Source organism: Saimiri boliviensis, chromosome 10, assembly GCF_048565385.1.
Source record: "Saimiri boliviensis isolate mSaiBol1 chromosome 10, mSaiBol1.pri, whole genome shotgun sequence".
Classification (NCBI taxonomy): domain Eukaryota; kingdom Metazoa; phylum Chordata; class Mammalia; order Primates; family Cebidae; genus Saimiri; species Saimiri boliviensis.
Genome location: NC_133458.1, coordinates 48715477 through 48739087, shown reverse-complemented (window position 1 = coordinate 48739087; position 23611 = coordinate 48715477). Strand labels below are relative to the sequence as shown.

Here is a 23611-nt window from a genome sequence, read left to right as displayed (position 1 = left end):
TGAGCTGAGATTGTGCCATTGCACTCCAGGCTGGGCAACAAGAGGCAAACTCCATCTCAAAAAAAGAAAAAAGAGCTGGATATTCTCACTAGCTGGTTAGAAAGCAAATTAGAAGCAGAATTGGGTCAGGAACTGAGGTCCAAGGATTTCCAATTCAATTTGTTTTTCAAGTCTTTTGGAGGCAATCCAAACATATCATCATAGAAATTAAGTGTTCATTTCATGCCTCCCTTGGGGACAGGACAATATAAGTGTAGAGTTTCTTTCTAAATTCACAGGATTGAAACTCTGGTTATCTTGGAATGAGAAAAAAGAATGACGGAAAACTGGCTCCAAGTAGGTAGCAGAATTCCAAATACTTAAGTGTGTTTGCCACCTGAACCTACAGTTAAAAATCCCTCCTTCTCCCACATCTTCCTTTCTCCTTCTCAAAACGTTTTTCTCAATATAATCCAAAGCTGGTCACAGATACCAGCCACGCCATTCGGACACGATGTTCGTTTACATGCATTCCACAGTGCGAATGCCGATTCAGAATCGGCACAGTGGCAGCCCCCTTTGCCGTTTACCTCTGGTCCCTCTTCCCTTTCTGCTCCCGGTTAATCTTGTTTTCCCATGTCTTTCTCTTGTACTCATTCTCCATCTCTTTTTGAAAAAACAATAATGGAAAACAGGGCAGAAAAGAAAAAGATAACCCCAATATATTAATTTCCTCCTCTCACTTTTGTGTAACTGTGTCCTTGTTATCTTTTTACAACGCAATTTTGAGGTTGGAAGGGATAATTTTAACTGAAAGGGGTACTCTCTAGGACCTCCAAATTCTTGAATACTGTTCTAGCATGGAGCCGAGAGCCACATATTTGCCTCCATAAATATCTTCATGCCAAAAGTTAATCACATACTCAGTTTTTCACTAACAGTTTCTCTTTCGTCTGATGAGTCACTTGCTGCAATGCTAAGTCACAAAACAAGCATCTTCTATAGGGTGAATGGATGTTGGAAGAGAGAAAATTTATCACAGTGAAAAGGTGGAGACTATTATCCCCCAAAAAGCTAATTTTAACAGTATGGTCTGCATTTCTTCAGTAGTAATGAACAGCGTAAGTCGGCAGGCACTGTTTTCGTTTGGACTATTTTTTATCTATTGAGCTATCCTATTAATGTTACGGAGACACATTCTATCTCCTCTTCTTACTATGTATTGAGCACATCCATAATGATTATTCAGCTGACACTTGGTGACTGGAGAGCAGATCTACTTAGGCATGTTTTATAGAGACTCTCAGAAACCGCAGTTGCATAAAATGTTCTTAAAAACAAAGCTATTTAAAATGACTAATCCCATTTGGATTAGTTTCTCCTTAGACCTAAATTAGGCAGGAGCATTTCACAACTCCTCTCTTTGGCTAGAATCTGCTGAGACAGACAGAATTTCTATACAGCCCTGCGGTAAGCTCTAGGATGACTCTCCAAGAGAACGGATTTGTGTCAGTTTTGTTCTCTGCAGTATCCCCAGCACTAGAACGACGCTTGGCATATAGAGGGTGTGAACGCAATATGTACTGGATAAATAAACAAGATCCTAGAAAATAGATGTTTAGAAATGAATGAGCGAGCTGAAGCCCGGTGGAGATGAATTCTGTGGTTAGTCTAAGATGCTGTCTGCTCAGCCAGAGATCATTGCATTCTCCTTACTTCCAGCGTCTGCTAACCTTTCACAGTTATGACCCACGGTGTAGTCCTGGCAGTTCAAGCACTCCCCAGTCACTGGGTCGCAGTCCTCAGCGTGGCCATTGCACTGGCAGGGCTGGCAACTTGGAAAGCCCCAGTGCCCAGGTAAGCACCGGTCACACTGCCGAGCATACACTCCCTGGAAACAGCGGCACTGGCCAGTCACAGGATCGCAGAAGGCATTGAGCGATCCTTGCAGATTGCACTCACAACCTAAAGAAACAGGCAAACAAGGAGCTGCCTTGAGAAACTCATTCAATGGAAACATGCCCCTTTTATAAGCACCCGGTCCCCAATTCAGAATGCTCATGGGTTGGTGTGATCAACTTCAGGAGGGAGGCATCACCTCTGCAGTGATGGAACCCTGCCAGGATGGCTGAGTTCATCTGAATGAATGCTTAACAATGCTTTTGAGGAACCTACGTTTGCATCCACTGGGGCCGAAGCCAAAGGTTCCAGGTGCACATCTGTTGCAGGTTCTTCCAACCACGTTGGGGCGGCACTGGCACTGGCCTCCGTTGGGGTCACACACGGAACTAAACGAACCCTGAGGGTCGCATTCGCAGGCTGCGGGTGAAGAGAGGCCAGAACGCATGACACACAGAAGCAATTCATCAGGCTCTCCCTGATCCTTTCTCCTTTACTACTTCGGTTTATTCAGAATTCTGGTTTAAAACATTCTCATCCCTATGATGAGTGGAAGGGAAGAAGGGGGAGGCAGAGGTGGCAGATCAAAGCAGTTTTTCTAGGCAGAAGGTCATTCACATTTTCTCCCCTTGCCTTCAAAGCTCAAATATCACAGGACATTAGACCAAAGCCCAGTGACCTTCAGAGGTTGGTCCGACCTTTCAAAGAGAAAAATGTACATTTCAGTTACCTGCTGCTTCTCTGATTCCATTCCCCACTCCCTACCCTGCTTATGGAAATGCTTTATCCTCATGGACTTTTCCCCTGGCCACCTGTTATTTGCCTATTTCTTGAATATCGATTCCACCTTTAGTGGTGCTCTGTCACTAAATTATTACTTAAAAAGGTAAAGACAAACTGTGACTGAGACTCTCTTTTCCTTGTGCTGCCGAGCACAGGGCTACGGGGCGTGTACTCCACCGCACTTTGTGTGCCAGGTTTACTCAGAGCTGGAAACGGCAGCTGCCTACCCAGGCCCGTCTGGTGTAGCAGGGCAGAAATGCTAAAGATGATGCTTCTGCAAACATCAGTCATCGGTGTTTTCACAACGCTTCTGCTGTTCTCCAGACATCGGTATCTCTGAAAGGTTTCCCAGGCACTGTTGGTGACCACCCCATCTCCTGAACCTCCCACGGTGAAGATGTCCAGTGATTTACAGTACGGCATGAGAACAAGCTGTGAAGAAATGAGAACAGCCAGACATCCTTAGAGTGGTGCCCCTGTAAGGTATAAACCTTCCTATTCCTAAATACTCTGGCAGGAAATTTTAGCTATTTTACACAGCCTGATGGCTTTTGAAATGCTATTTGTTTTTATTTCAGAGATGGGGGTCTGGCTTTGTTGCCCAGACTGGTCTTGAACTCCCGGCCTCAAGCAAACCTCCTGCCTTAGCATCCCAAAGTGTTGAGATTACAGATGTGAGTCACTATGCCCAGTGAAATGCTATTTTTAAAAGACATTTTATTCTTTTAGAAGGAGTAAATCCTTTCCACGGGGTGAAGTACAAGCAAAGTAACCTCGGAGGCAAGGAAGAATGAGCTGCTTGTGCGCTGGCCTCAGTGCTTCCCCTCAACACAACACCCTGGGAACAGCCAGACACTTTCCACCCAGCCTTTCCTGCCTATGCCGGAAGCGATCTCGCACTTACAGAATCGATCAGCGTGTAGGGGCTCTGCACATCGCTATCAGAGGAGGTGTACTGAGGCAGCTCCAACTTCACCGTGTAGTTCACTCCCTTCTCAAAGCACACCGGCCGAGGAAGGACGACATATCTGATCCCAAATAAAAAAGAAAGACAACAAAAGTCAACCTTCATGCATCCAAAAAACAAAAATTAAAAACAAAGCTTTGCATCGATAATTCCAAATGCAAGTCAGCAGTCAATGTCTCACTCTGAAATGGTGGCTTCAAAACTCACAAAATATTAGAAAAATATGGCTGGGCGCGGTGGTTCATGCCTGTAATCCCAACACTTTGGGAGGCCAAGGAGTGCAGATCACGAGGTCAAGAGTTCAAGACCAACTTGACCAACATGGTGAAAACCCATCTCTATTAAAAATACAAAAATTAGCCAGGTGTGGCAGCGTGCACCTGTAATCCCAGCTACTCAGGAGGCTGAGGTAGGAAAATCACTTGAATTGGGGAGGTGGAGGTTGCAGTGAGCTGAGATTGCATCATTGCACTCCAGCCTGGGTTAACAGAGTGAGACTCCATCTCAAAAAAAAAAAAAAAAAAAAAAAAATTAGAAAAATACTAATTTACATATGCGGTCTGTTGAGCTGCAAACCCACTGTCACACTGACCTTGAGCCTGGTGATAATGACACCATCTGGTTGTCATCATCGGGAATGGTATTACCACACCGGCTGCTGGCTGGAATCTTTCCAGGTCGCTGCACTGTGATAACAGCTTTTTCCCAGTGGTCGGGTAGCTAGAATAAGAAACAATGAAAAGATGGTTAGCCTACCACTGCCTGTTTATAAAAAGACCTCTCCGAATCAATTGCCAAGCTGAAATGGGAAACACAGAGTTGCTTTTCCGTCTCCTATTTACTACTACCTCTGCTATTCCCGATTCCAACCTCAGTCCCTTTCCCCTGGACACTAAAACACCTCTCAACTGTTCTTGCCTCTTCCCAGTATCCTTTTCAGTCCACTTTAAAGCAACTCCAATAGTGACGATCCTCTGCTTGAAACGCTTCAGTAACTTCCTGTGAATATTACAGTCCACAAACCTAGTATTTTTGTCAACACCATCACCAACTGTATCTCTCATCAAGCTATGTGGAATGATTCTCAAAAACAAAACAAACCCTCTCTCCTCTTTCCTGCTCACGCTATTTCTTACTTCCTTTTGTGCCAGCTTTCCACAATTCCATCCACGCTTTAAGGCCTAGCTCTCATTCTCTAGGAAAACGTTTTGGTAGCCCTGGCTCAGGCTGGCTGATGCCTATCCATCTTCTAGCAGCATGCATCTCTCTGCTGTTGCACCGTCACCTTAGACAGTTCGGGGCTTGAGTCTGTCACTGGACAGCCTAGCAGTGAGGGAAGGAAAGGATCTCATACATCCGCATCGCCACCTCAGCCCTCAGCAAGGCTGAGTGCCTCATAAAACATCACTACATTTGAGAAACGGGATTCAAGAAAATGGTACATTTTGGCCGGGTGTGGTGGCTCACACCTGTAATCTCAGCACTTTGGGAGGCTGAGGTAGGCGAATCACCTGAGGTCAGGAGGTAGAGACCAGCCTGGCCAACACGGTGAAACCCCATCTCTACTAAAAATATAAAAATTAGCTGGGCATGGAGGCAGGTGCCTATAATCCCAGCTACCAGGGAGGCTGAAACAGGAGAACTGCTTGAACCCAGAGGTGCAGGTTGCCGTGAGCCAAGACGGCACCCACTGCACTCCAGCCCCTGGGTGACACAGCAAGACTCCATCTCAGACCAAAAAAAAAAAAAAGGTACGTTTTGTCTGGGCGCAGTGGCTCATGCCTATAATCTCTGCACTTTGGGAGGCTGAAACGGGTGGATCACAAGGTCAGGAGATCATGACCATTTTGGCCAACATGGTGAAATCTGGTCTTTAAAAATAACACAAAAATTAGCTGGGCATGGTGATGTGCACCTGTAATCCCAGCTACTTGGGAGGTTGAGGCAGGAGAATCAACAGAACCAGGGAGTCAGAGGTTGCAGTGAGCCAAGATCACGCCACTGAACTCCAGCCTGGCAACAAGGTGAGACTCCATTCCCTCCAAAAAAAATATTGTACATTTTAACTTCCAAGGAGGAGGTCAGACTGTCAGAGTCTGATCTGTTCCCATGCAACCTCCGTATTTCACAATGATATCTACTACCATTAGACATACTATTTCTCTCCTGGTTCTCCCCATCCCTCCTCCACCAGTCCACTGAGTGCTTTCTTTACCTGGGGCTCATAGCGAATTAGGATGTCATACTCCATGGAATATGGTATGTTGTCAATGAAAAACTCCAAATAAGCCCCTTCAGGCACTCGGACGAAGCCGGCTCCAGTCCAGGAGGGAGTCCGGTCCTGGATATACTGCCGCTCCACTATGCTCACCCCCTGAGGACATGGGGAACAGTGGTTATGCTTTATTTGAAAAAAGAATTCAGCAACATTTAACAGTCAAAGAAATCTGAAGTCACCCAAAGATTCAAAACGGTGGCTACCTTCTATCTATTTTTTACAGTCACATCTCCCCTAATAGATTGCAAAAAGGTTTTGATGTCCAAACGGACAACTGGTTTTATTTTAGTTTTGCGGTTGGAGTAGTCTTGGGATCCTGGAGATAGCACTCAAAGGCTTGGGATACACCTTATATGATACAACCAGGAGAATAAGCATAAAAGAAAAAAGACAACATCCCACATACTGTTATAAGCAAGTCTAGGAATAATAAAATGTTTCCCAGATTCTCCGCAAGGCTACTCCAGTATCTACTGATTTCTGTCTCTCATGCTGGCATTAGTTTTAGGCTCCATTTTCAAGTGAAGAAACTTAATATGATAATGCATGTTCACAACTAATGAGTTAACTCTGATTAATTGTCTACGGGGTTATTTTTTAATATCTGTGGTTGGTCATCTCCAAAAACGGTTGCCATCAATTCCTTCATTCCCTGTATGCATCTGTGTATATCATGTGTGGCCCTACCACTTGTGACCAACAGAACGTGAGGAAATGACATTCTAGGACTTCTGAGTCCAGGCTTTAAGAGACCTGGGAGCTTGTTTCCTCTTTTTGGAAGCTGGAAGTCATGTAAGAAATCTCACTATCCTGCCTCCGCCATGCTGTGAAAAAGCATCAAGAGAGCTTCTTGGAGAGGCTGTGTGGAGAGAAATGCCCAGCCAGCCTCCAGCTGTTTCAGCTGTCCCAGCTAAAGAACCAGGCATGCATTTAACGTCACTAAATTTGGGGGCGACTTGATCAAACAGTATCCTTGCCTCAATATTTACCATGTTAGATTGATGATAACTCTGGAGCCTAAGTAGAGAGAAGAAAAGTTTCTTGTAAAGACAAATTTCTTAAACCAACCAAAAGCCTTATCAGTGAATGCTCTGAAGCCCACTTATGAGCTACAGATTCACTTAGCTTTAAATATGACTGTCCTCAGGAAGGCATGGCCTGATCCTTATTTTGTGCTGACAAAGCTATAAAAATGCTTCTGAAATGGTCTCTTTACAAAGCATGTACGTTCCACTACACCCCAAAACACTGCTTTAGCGACCTGCCACACACTCCCCTACTCACGGGCCCCAGATTGGCTTCCTCTGCTTCATAGAGGTAGTGATCTAGGGTGGCAAAGTAGTAACCAGGTTCCACTTCGCTGCACTGGCGTCCGATCATGTGAGGCCGACATGAGCACTGGCCTGACTCCGCAGAGCACCTGGAAGGGAGGAGGAGCCAGGTCAGCCGAGTTCACGCTCACCAGAGTCAACCCACCAGAAGCAGCACTAGAGCTGCCATTACTCAGTACACAGGGCCAAATACCTACATAGCATTTCATTGTTTTCTTCAGAAAATACATATGCGGAATAAAGCAGTGCCTGTGGATTAATCCCAAACTCCAAAGGCAGGGTGAGCAACCTGGTCTTCTCTGTTTTACCTCCCTTGCCCTTTCTGGACCGACGCTCCATACACATCACATGGAGGTTTTTTTGTTTGTTTGTTTGTTTGTTTTGTTTTGTTTTTTTCTCCACGTGGAGGTTTTCTGTAGACATCCCAAACTTTCTTGCTTTGGCATCTTGCATCTTTTGCTTACTTCCTGAGATTCAGGCTCAACTATCCAGCTCCCTGAAGGACATCTCCAGCTTCGCTGTCCCAGAGGCATCACGAACCAGTGGATCTAAAACAGAAGCCCTCGCTCCCTCCCATAGTCTCTATCAGGGTGAAGGCACCTGCTCAGTCAACCAAGTCAGAAATGTACAAGTTCTTCTCTAGATTATTTCTTGACACTCCATCAGGAACCAAATTCTGTGATTTTTACTTCTGCATCTTTTGTCTCTCTTCCCCCTTTCCATTGGCTATGCTATACTAAATATAAGAAATGCATGAAATAAAAGAAAAATAAGGAATTTAATATAAATAAACCTTAAAAATTTAATCGTTACCACTGTAGGTAATAAAGATGTCTGGATAAGCTATAATATATTTATTCTGTTCTCAGCTTATGTCCTTTTTTCTTATTATAATTTTGTATACAAAATAAAACTCAAATTACATGTATCCATTTTTACTTCATTTAAAGGTGAACTGTAGTTTGGAATTGTTACTTTAAACTCATTCTCAAGGTTCTTTTTTTCTCCTTTTTTTCTCATCCCAAAGTTTTAAACAAGGTACCTAAGGCAAGTTGAAACTCACAGGAAGACTTTGCACTCTCGGGCTTATTAAAAATGTCTCGAAGGGCCGGGCGCGGTGGCTCAAGCCTGTAATCCCAGCACTTTGGGAGGCCGAGGCGGGTGGATCACGAGGTCAAGAGATCAAGACCATCCTGGTCAATGTGGTGAAACCCCATCGCTACTAAAAATACAAAAAATTAGCTGGGCATGGTGGCGCGTGCCTGTAATCCCAGCTACTCAGGAGGCTGAGGCAGGAGAATTGCCTGAACCCGGGAGGCGGAGGTTGCGGTGAGCCGAGATCACGCCATTGCACTCCAGCCTGGGTAACAAGAGCGAAACTCTATCTCAAAAGAAAAAAAAAAAAAAATGTCTCGAGGCTGGGTGCGTGGTGGCTCACTCTGTAATCCCAGCACTCTGGGGTAGATCACTTGAGGTTAGGAGTTCAAGACCAACCTGGCCAACATGGTGAAACCCCATCTCTAATAAAAATACAAAAAATTAGCTAGGTTTAGGAGATGCACCTATAATCCCAGTTACTTGGGAGTCTGAGACAGGAGAATCGCTTGAACTCGGGGTGGGGGTGGGGGTGGAAGTGAGCCGAGATCATGCCATTGCACTCCAGCCTGGGCGACAGAGAGAGACTTTCTCTCAAAAAAAAAAAAAAAAAAAAAAGGAAGAAAGAAAAGAAAGAAAAAAAAAGTCCCAACCTGCCACGGTAAAGCTGAAATCCTATTTCTATATGTCATGTTGTTATCTGTTATCCTACATAGCCAATCCCCACGAGAGGAAAGCTTGTTCCAGTTAGGGCCTAGCCCTCTTTTGGCACAGTCCATGAACAAAAGCTATTTTCAGAAATTCAGGCATCAGACATTACATCATATGGACAAATGAAAATTCTTTCTTCCCCAGATGTTTACTAAGACAACAAATATCCAAAACATGAACCACCAAACAAGAAAACAACTAGCCCTTCACACACAACCATTAGAAAACGAGCAAATGAAGGCAAGGACAAAGACGCCAGCAGCCTCCCAGTGCTGCCTCTGTCTGCCAACAGTTCTAAATAAGGAACGGCTCCATGAGACCTCATCATGTGAAAGGAATTCCCTTAAAAGTGGCCCTGTCAATCACATGTCTCTGTCCACAGGCTTGAATTGTCATGACTGACAGGCATGGCTCCAATTTAACACTAGCTCCTTCAGTGAACTCATTCTCACTGCTTTCCTAGGCAGCCGGCCCTCACTCTAACAGCTCTCAGCACCCAGCAGCCGGCTGTGCCCTGCTTCTCTATTTCCAGCCATCAATGGGACATTTCCATGGACTGGCCACCTGTCATCTCTAATTCATCTTGTCCCAAACAGATCATCACCTCCCACACTGACTTCTTACCCTCAGCTCTGCTACTTCTGCCAGTAGACTTAAAATTCTTCTCATGGTGCAGGTGAGACATCACCTTCTATTTCCTTTATCCCAATATTCAAGTCTTATTTCAAAATGTTTCCCAACTTAGCTTTCTCTCATTGTCACTGCCACTGCCTCAGTCCAGGATGTCAGCATCCCATACCTGTTACTCTAACAATCTCCTAACTGACCCCTCAAACTCTTCTCCCTCCTCTGCCCAATCCATCCTGTCTACCACGGGCCAACGCATCTTCCCACAGCACGGCTTTCACTGTTTCACGAAAACCCACGATTGTTTCTTACGATATCAAGTCATGATTCCTCTGCCTGGCTTTCTGCAGCCTCCATAACCCAGCCCCTGAAAACAGCCTCTCTTTCTGGTGCCGACTCTTTGCTTTCCAATAAGCCACACTCTTCATACTTTTCAGCAAATATTTACTGAGCAAATATTGGCACTGGCAGCCTCGCTTCCCAGTGCAGGTAGCCTCACAGTTGAGTCCATTGTGAACTTTGTTCTGAATGATTCCTTACTTCCTCAGCAAGTCTATTATTTCTGGCTAAATGATATGCAGAAAGAGAAACAGAAAAAAAAAAAAAAAAAAAAAGCCTCCGTCCTCAAGAACTTACTGTCTAACTGTTGATAAGAAATAAAGCAATTAAGCCAGGCGCGGTGGCTCATGCCTATAATCCCAGCACTTTGGGAGGCAGAGGCGGGTGGATCACGAGGTCAAGAGATCAAGACATCCTGGTCAACATGGTGAAACTCCGTCTCTACTAAAAATACAAAAAATTAGCTGGGCATGGTCACCCTGTAATCCCAGTTACGCAGGAGGCTGAGGCAGGAGAACTGCCTGAACCCAGGAGGCGGAGGTTGTGGTGAGCCGAGATCGTGCCATTGGACTCCAGCCTGGGTAACAAGAGCGAAACTCCGTCTCAAAAAAAAAAAAAAGAAAGAAAGAAAGTAATTAACCAATGCAATCAATCAAAATGCCGCAAGAACTTGTGCATTAATAGAGCTACAAGCAAAGCACCATGGGAGAAGAAGATACAATTCCTCTAATTGAGGACTGAGGGAGGCACCATGAAAGAGGCATCCTTAAAGCCTGGAGAGAAACTGACAGACAGAGAGAGGACAGGAATGACAGGAACAAAGAGGGTGATGGGGGAATGTGAGCAGAGATGGTCAAGATCAGGCCAGATCTCCACCTTGCCACAGCCATTCCCATCTCTGTGCCTTTACCCATCTTTTCCTTCCCAGCTAGGAGGTCCTCCCCTGCTCACCAATCACACCTTTCAGTCACTGCAACCTCCACCTCCTGGGTTCAAGTGATTCTCTTGCCTCAACCTCCTGAGTAGCTGGGACTACAGCCTGAACAGACCTGATTACTGCTGTGGAAGGCGTGTATACAGCCACTGAAGCAGCAAGTTTTGCTTGTGAAACAACTTTTAAGTTTTCCAATGGGGTACTATCAGGCAGGTGAGGATACAAGGAGAAGTTGGCAATTCCAACCTGGAAGAGGTACTTCACATGAACCTCACCATGGTGGCACCCTGATCTCAGACTTCCAGCCCCTAGAACTTCCACTATTACCGAAGCAATCCACCTTTACTGAGGCAGTCCACCATTACTGAGGCAATCAGCCATTACTGAGGCAGACTGCCATTACTGAGGCAGTTCTAACTGTACCACTGTAAACAAAACTGCATGGAAGTTCACAAAGCAGCTGGGCAGAGTCCACAGCAGCTCAGCAATGCCTCTGCTGGCAGGCTGTGACTAGACTACCGCATCTTTGAAAAAAGGCAGCAGCATGTCAGGAACTTATAAATAAAGTCCCAGGACAGAGCACCTGGGGAAAAAGGTGGTTACAAGTTCCACAGCATCAGACTTAAATGTACCTACCTAGCAGCTCTGCATGGAAAAACGGAGCTCCCAGCTAAGCCCTTGAGCTCCTATAAGGGACAGACTATCTCCTCAAGCAGCTCTCCAACCCCCATATATCCAAAGAAACACCTCATAAAGGAGAGCTCAGGCTGACATCTGGCAGGTACCCTTCTGAGATGAAGATAACAGAAGAAACCAGCAGCAACCCTTACTGTTCTGCAGTTGCTGCAGATGAGCTCCAGGCAAGCAGGGTCTAGAATGGACCTCCAGCAGTCCTGCAGCAGAGGGGCCTGTTAGAAGGAAAACTAAAAAACAGAAAGAAACAACTTCAACATCAACGAAAAGAATGTCCACTCAGAGAACCCATCCCAAAGTCACCAACTACAAAGACCACAGGTAGATAAATCCACAAAGATGGGAAGAAACTCGTGCAGAAAGGATGAAAACACCAAAACCCGGAACACCTCTCCTCCTCCAAGGGATCACAACTCCTCACCAGGAAGGAGACAAAGCTGGTGGAGAATGAGTCTGATGAATTGACAGAAACAGGCTTCAGAAGATGGGTAATAACAAACTTCTCTGAGCTAAAAGAACATGTTTTAACCCAGTGCAAAGAATCTAAGAACCTTGAAAAAAGGTTTGACAAAATGCTAACAAGAATAAACAGCTGAGAGAGAAATACAAATGAGTTGATGGAGCTGAAAAACACAAGAACTTCGTGAAGCATACGCAAGTTTCAATAGCTAAATCGATCAAGCAGAGGAAAGGATATCAGAGATTGAAGATCCACTCAATGAAATAAAATGAGAAGGCAATATTAGAGAAAAAACGAGTGAAAAGAAATGAACAAAGCCTCCAAGAAATATGGGATTATGTGAAAAGACCTAATCTACACTTGATAGGTGTACCTGAATGTGACAGACAGAATTAATCCAAGCTGGAAAACACTCTTCAGGATATTATCCAGGAGAACTTCCCCAACCTAGCAAGGCAGGCCAATATTCAAGTCCAGGAAATACAGAGAACGCCACAAAGATATTCCTCAAGAAGAGCAACCTCAAGGCACATAATGGTCAGATTCACCAGGGTTGAAATGAAGGAAAAAAATGCTAAGGACAGCCAGAGAGAAAGGCCGGGTTACCCACAAAGGGAAGCCCATCAGACTCACAGTGGATCTCTTGGCAGAAACTCCACCAGCTAGAAGAGAGTGGGGGCCAATATTCAACATCATTAAAGAAAAGACCTTTCAACCTTGAATTTCATATCCAGCCAAACTAAGCTTCATAAGTGAACAGATGAAGAAACATTCCATGTTCATGGCTAGGAAGAATCAATATTGTGAAAATGGCCATACTGCCCAAAGTAATTTATAGATTCAACAATATCCCAATCAAGCTACTTATGTCTTCACAGAACTGGAAAAAACTACCTTAAACTTCATATGGAACCAAAAGAGAGCCCATATAGCCAAGTCAATCCTAAGCAAAAAGAACAAAGCCGGAGGCATCACACTACCGGACTTCAAACTTTACTACAGGGCAACAGTAATCAAAACAGCATGGTACTGGTACCAAAACAGAGATACAGACCAATAGAACAGAACAGAGGCCTCGGAGGCAACACCACACATCTACAACCATCTGATCTTTGACAAACCTCACAAAAACAAGCAATGAGGAAAGGATTCCATGTTTAAATTGTGTTGGGATAACTGGCTAGCCATGTGCAGAAAACAGAAACTGAACCCCTTCCTGACACCTTGCACTAAAATTAACTCCAGATGGATTAAAGACTTAAACATAAGACCTAACACCATAAAAACCCTAGAACAAAACCTAAGCAAAACCATTCAGGACATAGGTATAGGCAAGGACTTCATGACTAAAACACCAAAAGCATTAGCAACAAAAGCCAAAATAGACAAATGGGATCTAATTAAACTCCAGAGCTTCTGTACAGCAAAAGAAACAACCATTAGAGTGAACTGGCAACCAACGGAATGGGAAAAATTTTTGCCATCTACCCGTCTGACAAAGGGCTAATTTAATCCAGAATCTGCAAAGAACTATAACAGATTTACAAGAAAAAAAACCCATTCAAAAGTGGATGAAGGACATGAGCAGACACTTTTCAAGAGTAGACATATGTGACGCCAACAAATGTGAAAAAATGCTCATCATCACTGGTCATTAGAGAAATGCAAATCAAAACCATGCTGAGATATCATCTCACGCCAGTTAGAATGGCAATCGTTAAAAAATCTGGAGACAACAGATGCTGGAGAGGATGTGGAGAAATAGGAATACTTTTACACTGTTGGTGGGAGTGTAAATTAGTTCCACCATTGTGGAACACAGTGTGGCGATTCCTCAAGGACCCAGAAATAGAAATTCCAATTGACCCAGCAATCCCATTACTAAGCATATATCCAAGGGATTATACATCATTCTATTATAAAGACACATGCACACTTATGTTCACTGTGGCACTGTTTACAATAGCAAAGACTTGGAACCAATCCAAATGCCCATCGATGATAGACTGGATAAGGAAAATGTGGCACATACACAGCACGAAATACTATGCAGCCATGAAAAATGATGAGTTCGTGTCCTTTGAAGGGACATGGATGAATCTGGAAACCATCATTCTCAGCAAACTGACACAAGAACAGAAAATCAAACACCGCATGTTCTCACTCACAGACGGGTGTTGAACAATGAGAACACATGGACACAGGGAGGGGAGCATCACACACTGGGGTCTGTTGTGGGGGACTAGGGGAGGGACAGCCGGGGGTGGGGAGGTTGGGGAGCGATAACATGGGGAGAAATGCCAGATATAGGTGTCAGGGGGATGCAGGCAGCAAACCACATTGCCATATGTGTACCTATACAACAATCCTGCGTGATCTGCCCATGTTCCCCAGAACCTAAAGTACAACAATAAAATATATATATATCACACCTTTCAAATCTCACTCAGCTTTCAAAACTCAAGCTCCAATCCTAGCTTCTTCACGGCGAGATCAATGATTTATTACATGTAATTATTCTGTCCTGTCTTCAAGTAAAAACCACGTCTGATAGAAATGGTACAGTTTACGTTTTTATGTACCTTCTACAAATTTCCCAGTAAACTAGAGATTCAATTCATTAAATCAGTAAAGGACAACAAGGGCATAAAATAAATAAGGCCCTGTACGAGGCAGAATAATGGCACCTAAGATGTCCACGTCCTCATCCCTGTTGTCTGTGGGATGTTACCTCATATGGCAAAAGGCACTTTACGTATGTGATTAAGGGTTAGGACCTCGAGACGGAGAGCTTATTGGCGTATCTGGGTGGGCCCAATCTAATCACATGAATTCCTAAAAGTGGGAGAGGCAAGCAGAGAAGTAAGTGGGTCAGAGAGCTTTGACATGAGAAGGATTTGAGCCAGTGCTGGCTTTGAACATGGAGAGAGGGGGCCATGAGTCAAGGAATGTGGGCAGGCTCTAGAGGCCAAGAATGGCCCTTAGATGACAGCAGCAAGAGAAGAGGAACCTCAGCCTATGGCTGTGAGGAGCTGAATCCTGCCAACAACCCAGATGAGCTGGAAACAGATTCTCCTTCAGAACCGTCAGAAAACAACGCAGCCCTACCAACATCGTGATTGGGGTCTACAAGACTGTATTCGACATACAGAACTGGAAAATAATAAATTTATGTGATTTTAAACAACTAACTTGTGGTATTTGTTATGGCAGCAACAAAAAACTAACACAGGCCTTATGTTCTCTCAATGGGTGAAGGTCAAGATTATTTCTAAAAACAAGCAGATTTTTAATAGACAAATTGGCAACATTTAAAAATTCCATTTCATGTAAATGGTGATAAATAGGGAAAACAGAGTTTTACACTTTGTTACTAAGGAATCAGGCAGAAAAATATTAAAAGGATAAAAAAGCATCATTCCTAACAACCAGCCACAGTGTTCAGTCCGTACCATTCATTCCCTGAGGGTCGAATTCCTCCCCACCCTCCACCAGGACACTTTCTATTTGGTAGGACCTACGTTCCATAATCCTGTTCTATTGCGGAATAGTCACATTCCACTTAATGACGGGGCTATGTTCTGAGAAATGTGTCGTGAGACAATTTTGTTGTTGTGTGACCATCACAGAGTGTGCTTACACAAACCTAGATGGCATAGCCTACTACACACCCAGGTTGTACAGTATAGCCTATTGCTCCTCAGCTACAAACCTGTACCGCATATTACTGCATTGAATACCATAGGCAATTGTGCCACAGTGGCAAGAATTTGCGTATTCAGCCATATTAAAATGTAGAAAAGTTGCAGTGAAGATACAGCATCTTATGGAACCACCACTGTATGTGTGGCCCATCCTTGAATGAAATGTTACCTGCTGCAGGATTATAATTAACAAAGGGTTAGCTATATCCCACAGTCATTCAATACACTGATAAAAATATTAACTTCTGCTCTGATTTCAAAGTACAAATTTTAGTCCCTCATTTATTGAGTACTTGCCGGGTCCACCCGGTTGGGTGCTAAGTGAGATGCAGAAACCAACATGACACAATCCAATCCCTGTCCAAAGAGAGCTTTTTACTACAACTGTAAGAACAAAGTACATGCTTAAAGAGATACAGAAGTAATGCATCGAGCAGGCGACGGTTCAGGCTTCAGCAAGAAGTTAAAAAAAGAGGTGAGGCCAGGTGTGGAGGCTCGCACCTATAATCCCAGCATTTTGGGAGGTTGGGGAGAGCAGATCACTTGAGGTAAGGAGTTCAAGACCAGCCTGACCAACATGGTAAAACCCCATCTCTTAAAAATATGAAAATTAGCCAGGCATGGTGGCTGGCACCTGTAGTCCCAGCTACTTGGGAGGCGGAGGTGGGAGACTCGCTTGAACCCAGGAAGCGGAGGTTGCAGTGGGTTTAGATCATGCCACTGTGCTCCAGTCTGGGTGACAAAGCAAGACTCTGTCTCAAAAAAAAAAAAAAAAACTGGTGCTTCCAACCTGATATGAAAGCTCTACATTTCATTGTTAAAATAATTTTGAAGGATACTGTAAAAATGTTTATACTTTTCTCCAGTGAGGACAAATCTCTGATGGAAGATGAAAAAAAGAAAAAAAAGTTTGTATTTTTCAATGTTATTAAACATTTACAAGTAGCATTTACCTAGCAACCATTGCCAATTCTTTTTTAATTCATTAAAACACGTAATCTACTAGGCAAAACTTCATTAACTTGGCTTCAGCTACATTATTTAACTTAATTAGGTCTTACTTAAAAAAATTTTTTTTGAGACAGAGTTGCTCTGTCACCTAAGCTGAAGTGCAATGGCACGATCTGGGCTCACTGCAACCTCCACCTTCCGGGTTCAGTTGATTCTCCCTGCCTCAGCCTCCCGGGTAGCTGAGATTACAAGTACCCACCAGCATGCCTGGATAATTTTTATATTTTTAGTAGAGATGGAGTTTCACCATGTTGGCCATGCTGGCCTCAAACTCCTGACCTCAGGTGATCCGCCCACCTTTTGGCCTCCCAAAGCGCTGGGATTACAGGCGTGAGCCACTGTGCCCAGTCACTTAATTATTCCAAAGGGCAGACTGGTTGTCAACATAATCGACATGGATTATTAAACTTACATTGTACTAGGCCGGGCGCGGTGGCTCAAGCCTGTAATCCCAGCACTTTGGGAGGCCGAGGCGGGTGGATCACAAGGTCAAGAGATCGAGACCATCCTGGTCAACATAGTGAAACCCCGTCTCTACTAAAAATACAAAAAATTAGCTGGGCATGGTTGTGCGTGCCTGTAATCCCAGCTACTCAGGAGGCTGAGACAGGAGAATTGCCTGAACCCAGGAGGCGGAGGTTGCGGTGAGCCGAGATCGCGCCATTGCACTCCAGCCTGGGTAACAAGAGCAAAACTCCGGCTCAAAAAAAAAAAAAAAAAACTTACATTGTACTACCAAAAATCCATTCAGCTCACTGTACAAAACATCTTAAAGCTTTTATCTCTTCCAGTGATTTTTATGCTGAATTCTGTCCCTCACCAAAGTAACTAAGGAGCACCCGGGATCACATTTAGAGATTGCGTCTCCTAAGGAGTATATACCTAGTTTTTAACATCTTAGAAATCTTTTATTTCTTAAATTCTTCTACTCAATCAGCATTTATTTAACACCTACTACATATCCAAGGCAAAGCAAAGAAATACTATCAGGTAAAATATTTTTTATGAGTGATTGCAACAAATAAGTCATCCAGCAAATATTTCCCAAGTGGCATCTATGACCTCTCCCAGTAGAATCAGTGCTTCAGGAGACCCTGCCTACGGGGTGCCTAGGGAAATTCCTCTTAAAGGAAAACCATTTTGAAAAGTATCACCATAAAACACTCTAGAGTCACCAGACTAGAAGGCATCTTTAAAGGTTCTTTTTACTCCTCCCGCAATGATTCTCAAAGATAGGGCATCCCATCAGTCATGCCAGAAAGATCAGATGATTACCTGCTCGAAAAATCTTTACAAATTTTGCCTCCTAAACTCTCTTGATGAATACATTCTGGTTTTTATAAATTTTTGCAGGAGAGATTAGAGGGCAGGCCAGGGCCTGTGCGTGGGTGGAGACAGACAGGAAGTGCGTGTGGAACAGAGAAAAAGTGGAAGGCAGTGTAGAAACAAAAATCACTTAGGGTTAAGGACCATAGGACATTCCTGAGTTTATGACATAATTTCGCAATTGCATATGTCACTTTCATCTCATCAAGAAAGACTTTAGGAGTGATGACAGCTTTGAATTGAGGAATCAATTACTAAATGATTCAACATGTGTTCTGGGAGTCACAAAGGAAAGTCAGAAAAGTGATTCCATAAGCAGAGAGCATTCTGTCTGTCTTCCCTGCTTTTATGGAATTATGCTAGCTTCCTCCTCTCTGGAGGTTTTCTAAGAACAGAAATTCATACCGGATTTCAGACGCTACATGCCGTACTGAGTCTATGGCATGACCTGGAACAGAATAAACCCAAATACAGAGGACAAACAGAACATGTTCTTGCTGCTGAAAACCTCGTTCTTTCCCAGGAGACTACTATGGTGTTGGGAAATAATTAGGTAAGAAAGTCCGTTTTTGAGTACATGAAGCTTGCTCAATGAATTCAGCGTGTTCTCTCTGAGAAGACTCAAGGCCACAGGGAAACATCTGTCTCTTCTCTCAGCAGTCACTTACACTATCTGTTCCAGATGTTCTGACTCTGAGCCAGGAACAGAGACCAACATTCTCTTTGACCCGAAGGTGGTTAATTAAACTCCGACAGATTTAACATCTTGCCAAATGTGTGTTCTGACAACTCTGGTGGAGCATTATGTTTCATTTATTCAGGAATAGTAGCATATTTAAGCAGCTAAACATTATTTTATGTAATTTTCATTAACAGGCTCGCAAGTTGCAAAATAAAAAAGAAAGAAAATGAAAACATTATCTACACAAATCAAAACAGGAGTCCATTTTCTCTGTTTTTAGATTGTTGAAAAATAAAATGGTTGATACCAACTGCTGTGTGGATGGGGGAACAGGTACTTTTGTAACTGATAGGAAAATAAACAGCTCAATATGGCTAGAACAACCTAACATTCTCTATTAAAATGAAAAATACATATGTACTTTGACTTAGCAGTTCCATCATTGGGAATCCACTCCACGGAGATACCTATACACATTCACTAAGGCATACAAAAAAATACTTTGCAGGGCTGGGCGTGGTGGCTCATACCTATAATCCCAGCACTGTGGGAGGCCAAGGCAGGCAGATCCCGAGGTCAGGAGTTTTGAGACCAGCCTGGCCAACATGGTAATACCCTGTCTCCACTAAAAATACAACAATTAGTTGGGCATGGTGGCATGTGCTTATAATCCCAGCTACTTGGGAGGCTGAGGCAGAAGAATTGCTTGAACCAGCACCTGGGAGGTGGAGGTTGCAGTGAGCCGAGATCGCGCCACGGCACTCTTGCCTGGGCTACAGAGCAGGACTCCATCTCAGAAAAAAAAAAACAACAAAAAACTTTGCATATCTTTTTGAGAAGCAACTGAATGTCACTCATTTCTAGAAGTCACGACTTTCCCGGAGGACTGAGTACAAGCACATATGTGAAGCTCCACTTACCTATTGTTTAACGCTCCCCCAAGGTCACAGTCACATGGTCGACATCCATCCAAATCATTGCTTAAGCCCCAGTGCTCTGGCTGCAGAACAAAACATTCAACATGTAAAGGGAGGTTTCTTGTAATTAAACAATAGACTCAGCAAGAAACAAGTTAAAGCATGTTTTGGCTCTTTCACCAAACGCTGATTTTCACCATGAAAGCAGAAAGCCAACACAAGGAAGGGGTATTCTGAAATGAAGAAACCTGAGCTGCAGGCCACTGGAGTCAAAGAGTTGTACACAATCACCTGATCATGCCAGGTCACAGACTAGCTGCTTTGCCCTACAGATAACCTCCATCTAACAACTAATAAGAGCAAGCAGTGAAAACACCAATTTTCCTCATCAGAATGACTCTGGCTGTAAGAGAATTAGGGCAAGTATTTGGCAGGTCTTTAACTTTGCCCTCAGCTCAGTCTGTCATAAATCCCATACAGAAAGCCCTCCACGGATTTATCTATGTGGAAATATAGCATACAACTATGACTACTCTTACAACTGAGCAATGAGGAAATCAAGTCTTCAGAGCACTAGAGATGGAAATAAAGAGAAATGGAACAGTATCTATACAGGGAAAATGAGCTCTGTGCACCTCAAAAATCAATATATAAAACCAGGTTCACCAATTTATTTTGTTTATTTTATTTACTTTTTTGAGACAAAGTCTTGCTTTGTCACCCAGTCTGGAGTGCAATGACACAATCCCGGCTCACTGCAACCTCTACTTTCTGGGTTCACGCAATTTTCCTGCTTCAGCCTCCTGTGTAGCTGGGATTACAGGCATGCACCATCACACCCAACTAATTTTTTTTTTTTTTTTAGTAGAGACAGGGTTTCACCATGTTGGCCAGGCTGGTCTTGAACTCTTGACGTCAAGCAATCCACCTGCCTCAGCCTCCCAAAGTGCTGGGATTACAGGCGTGAACCTCCATGCTTGGCCTATTTTATCTATAATTTTAAAAAGTTTTAGAAATGGGGTTTTGCTATGTTGCCCAGGCTGGTCTCAAGCTCCTGGCCTCAATCCTCCTGCCTCAGCCACTCAAAGCACTGGGACTACAAGCATTAGCCACCACAACCCAACCAGGCTTATCAATTTAAATTAGACTTCCAAAAATCTCCTTTAAGAATTTATTAGGATTATATGTAAAGATACAGATTTAATGGTCATAATTTGTGGTGAGTGAATCCTCCCTAAACGAAAAAGCAATATAAAAATGTTATTACATGGGCTGGGCATGGTGGCTCATGCCTGTAATCCCAGCACCTTGGGAGGCTGAGGCGGGAGGATCATTTGAGGCCAGGAGTTTTAGACCTGCCTGGGCAACATAGTGAGACCTCGTTTCTAGGGACAAAAAAAAAAAAAAAAAAAATCTCTGTTTAAAAGTAAGAAGCAAAAATTCCTTTTGTGAAAAAAAATAAATGTTATTACAAATACAGATTTTTTTTAAAACTACTCTCGTAATCATCCTACTCAGAATTATTACAGTGAACTTTCTGGTATATTTCCTTCCAGATTTTGTTCTCCTTGATGAATTCTTTTTCCTACATAATCAAGATACTATTCACATCCTGTGGTGTTTTTTTTTTTTTTTTTAATTACAGCAGCATGAGCATTTCCTGATGTTATTGTCGTTTTCAGTGGCAACCAAACATTACACTGCACAGAAGTCCCCACACTTACTTAAATATTTTCCCACTCTTGTTTCCAAGTCTTTTGCTATGATTAATAAAAGATGAAATGAGTCTTCTGGTGAATAAATCTTTGTCCAGTTTTCTGATTATATCATCAGAATAGATTCCCAGAAGTGGGATTACCAGGTCAAAGCATATGCACATTTCTACAGGCTACTGATAAATATCTCCATCATGCTTTTCAGAAAAGTACAAACCAATGTGGATTCCCATCAGCAGCCAAGAAGTACTAGTACCTCATGATGTCCTCACTAACAGTAAGCATTCCCATTTTTAAAAACTTGTGTTAACTGTGTCTATAAAGGTGGTATTTTATTGTGGCTTTACCTTATGCTTCTAAGGTGTTGGTGAACATCTTGTCAAATTAACCATTAGTCATTCCTATTGGCTGAACTGTCTACTCATGTCTTTTAACACGTACAGGTGAGGGTGACGGTAGACTCTATGATGGCGGAAAAAGCCTTCTCTATTAAAACACGTCATCCTCACAAACTACCTACCCCATGTAATGAGGATTTACCTACCAGGCACTGGTCACAATGCCGTCCCATCACCAGACGCTTGCAGTAGCAGTGACCTGTCTCGGAATCACAAGGATTCCCTCCAGGAATTGTTCCCAGAGGATTGCAAGCACACGCTATATTAAAGACAAAATGAATTGGAGAAAACACAGACCATGTGAGTTTCAAATAATAGTCTGACTTTAGAATTACAAAGTAAAATGGGAATTTCAAACACAGGAAAACTCCCCAACTTTTTAACAGACAGACTTACATTTACAACCAAATGGATCTTCAGTACTTAAATCATAGAAGCCTTCTTTGCAAATATCACAACGTTCTCCTTCCACATGTGATTTACACCGACACTGACCAGCAATGAGACCAGTGGAAAAATCAGTATAGCTGTCACAAATGCCCTCATTTTGAGAGCCAGCTGGGTCACACGTACATCCTGAGAAGAATGCAAAGCACCAGGTTAAAAGCAGCAGGAAACTCAATGTATCTTTGTATAAATACATATATTCCCTTCATTCCCTCTAAATCTCACAGAAGTAGACTCCAGAACTACCAAGTAAACTCCACTCCAAGCATCTTCAACCGCAGTTAAAATAACAGTGCCGGTTTTGCTGCTCACCCTCCGAGCTCTGAGAATACAGACTATTCAGTTCGGAAGGCAATCTGGAGTAGGTCCCACATAGTGACATTTCCCAACATACGTTCACAGAAATTAGGATCTCGGACGTCCCTCTCGGGGTGCTGGTAGTAAAACGGCTTGCACTGCTCACAGCTGCGCCCCATAGTGTTGTGCTGACAGTCATCACACACGCCTCCGCTCACGTTCCCTGTGGCCAGGTAAACGGCCATGTCGAAGTGACATGAGCTGGAATGTTCATTGCAGTTACACTCTGCACGACAAGAGCAACATCAAGAAAAGCCTTTTAAATCTATGGACCAGTGGAGGATGGGGGTGGCAGGAAGGAAGATCACTTAGGAAACCGGGGATTAAGTTGAGACAAAATGGCAGTCAACAAGCCCAGCTCCTGGGGAAAAAGGACATTCACTGATGACGCTGTCTTTTGGTTTTTTTTTTTTTTTTTTTTTTTTTTTTGAGATGGAGTCTCACTCTGTTGTCAGGCTGGAGCGCAATGGCGCGATCTTGGCTCACTGCAACCTCCACCTTCGGGTTCAAGCAATTCTCACGCCTCAGCCTCCCAAGTAGCTGGGACTATAGGTGCCAGCCAGCACGCCCAGCTAATTTTTGTATTTTTAGCAGAGATGGGGTTTCATCATGTTGGCCAGGATGATCTTGAACTCCTGACCTTGTGATCCTCCTGCCTCAGCCTCCCAAAGTGCTGGGATTACAGGCATGAGCCACCGTGCCTGGCCAATGACACTGTTTAAACCCTAAAGTAGATCAGAAACCTCAAAAATGTGAATTTCATAAAATCAACAGCCATCTGACCTTCGTGGAAGAGAAAGGGCTATATGACAAATGTCAACCTCTAAGGGAAAGTCCTTTTGGAAGCAAATGACAGAAGATGGCTGCCATCCCACTGAGGGTTCCTTCTGGTCCCTCTTGGGCTGGGACAGGGTGGGAGCACACTGCAGCAAAGGAGCTTCCTGGTGATGTGCTACTA

At 43.6% G+C, this 23611-nt stretch overlaps 1 protein-coding gene across 1 annotated transcript in view; it reads right to left on the bottom strand.

Annotated features, from left to right (window-relative positions):
* LAMB1 (laminin subunit beta 1) overlaps positions 1-23611 on the bottom strand; it is an 87551-nt gene that overhangs the window by 34879 nt on the left and 29061 nt on the right. Inside the window, exons 10-20 of the mRNA XM_039472670.2 lie at positions 22691-22879; positions 22246-22425; positions 21996-22108; positions 19740-19819; positions 7191-7326; positions 5844-6002; positions 4221-4348; positions 3566-3689; positions 2889-3093; positions 2155-2298; positions 1713-1944 (exon numbers count right to left, since the gene is read on the bottom strand). Coding sequence (XP_039328604.1) covers positions 1713-1944; positions 2155-2298; positions 2889-3093; positions 3566-3689; positions 4221-4348; positions 5844-6002; positions 7191-7326; positions 19740-19819; positions 21996-22108; positions 22246-22425; positions 22691-22879 — 1690 coding nt within the window. The remainder of the gene's footprint in view (positions 1-1712; positions 1945-2154; positions 2299-2888; positions 3094-3565; positions 3690-4220; positions 4349-5843; positions 6003-7190; positions 7327-19739; positions 19820-21995; positions 22109-22245; positions 22426-22690; positions 22880-23611) is intronic.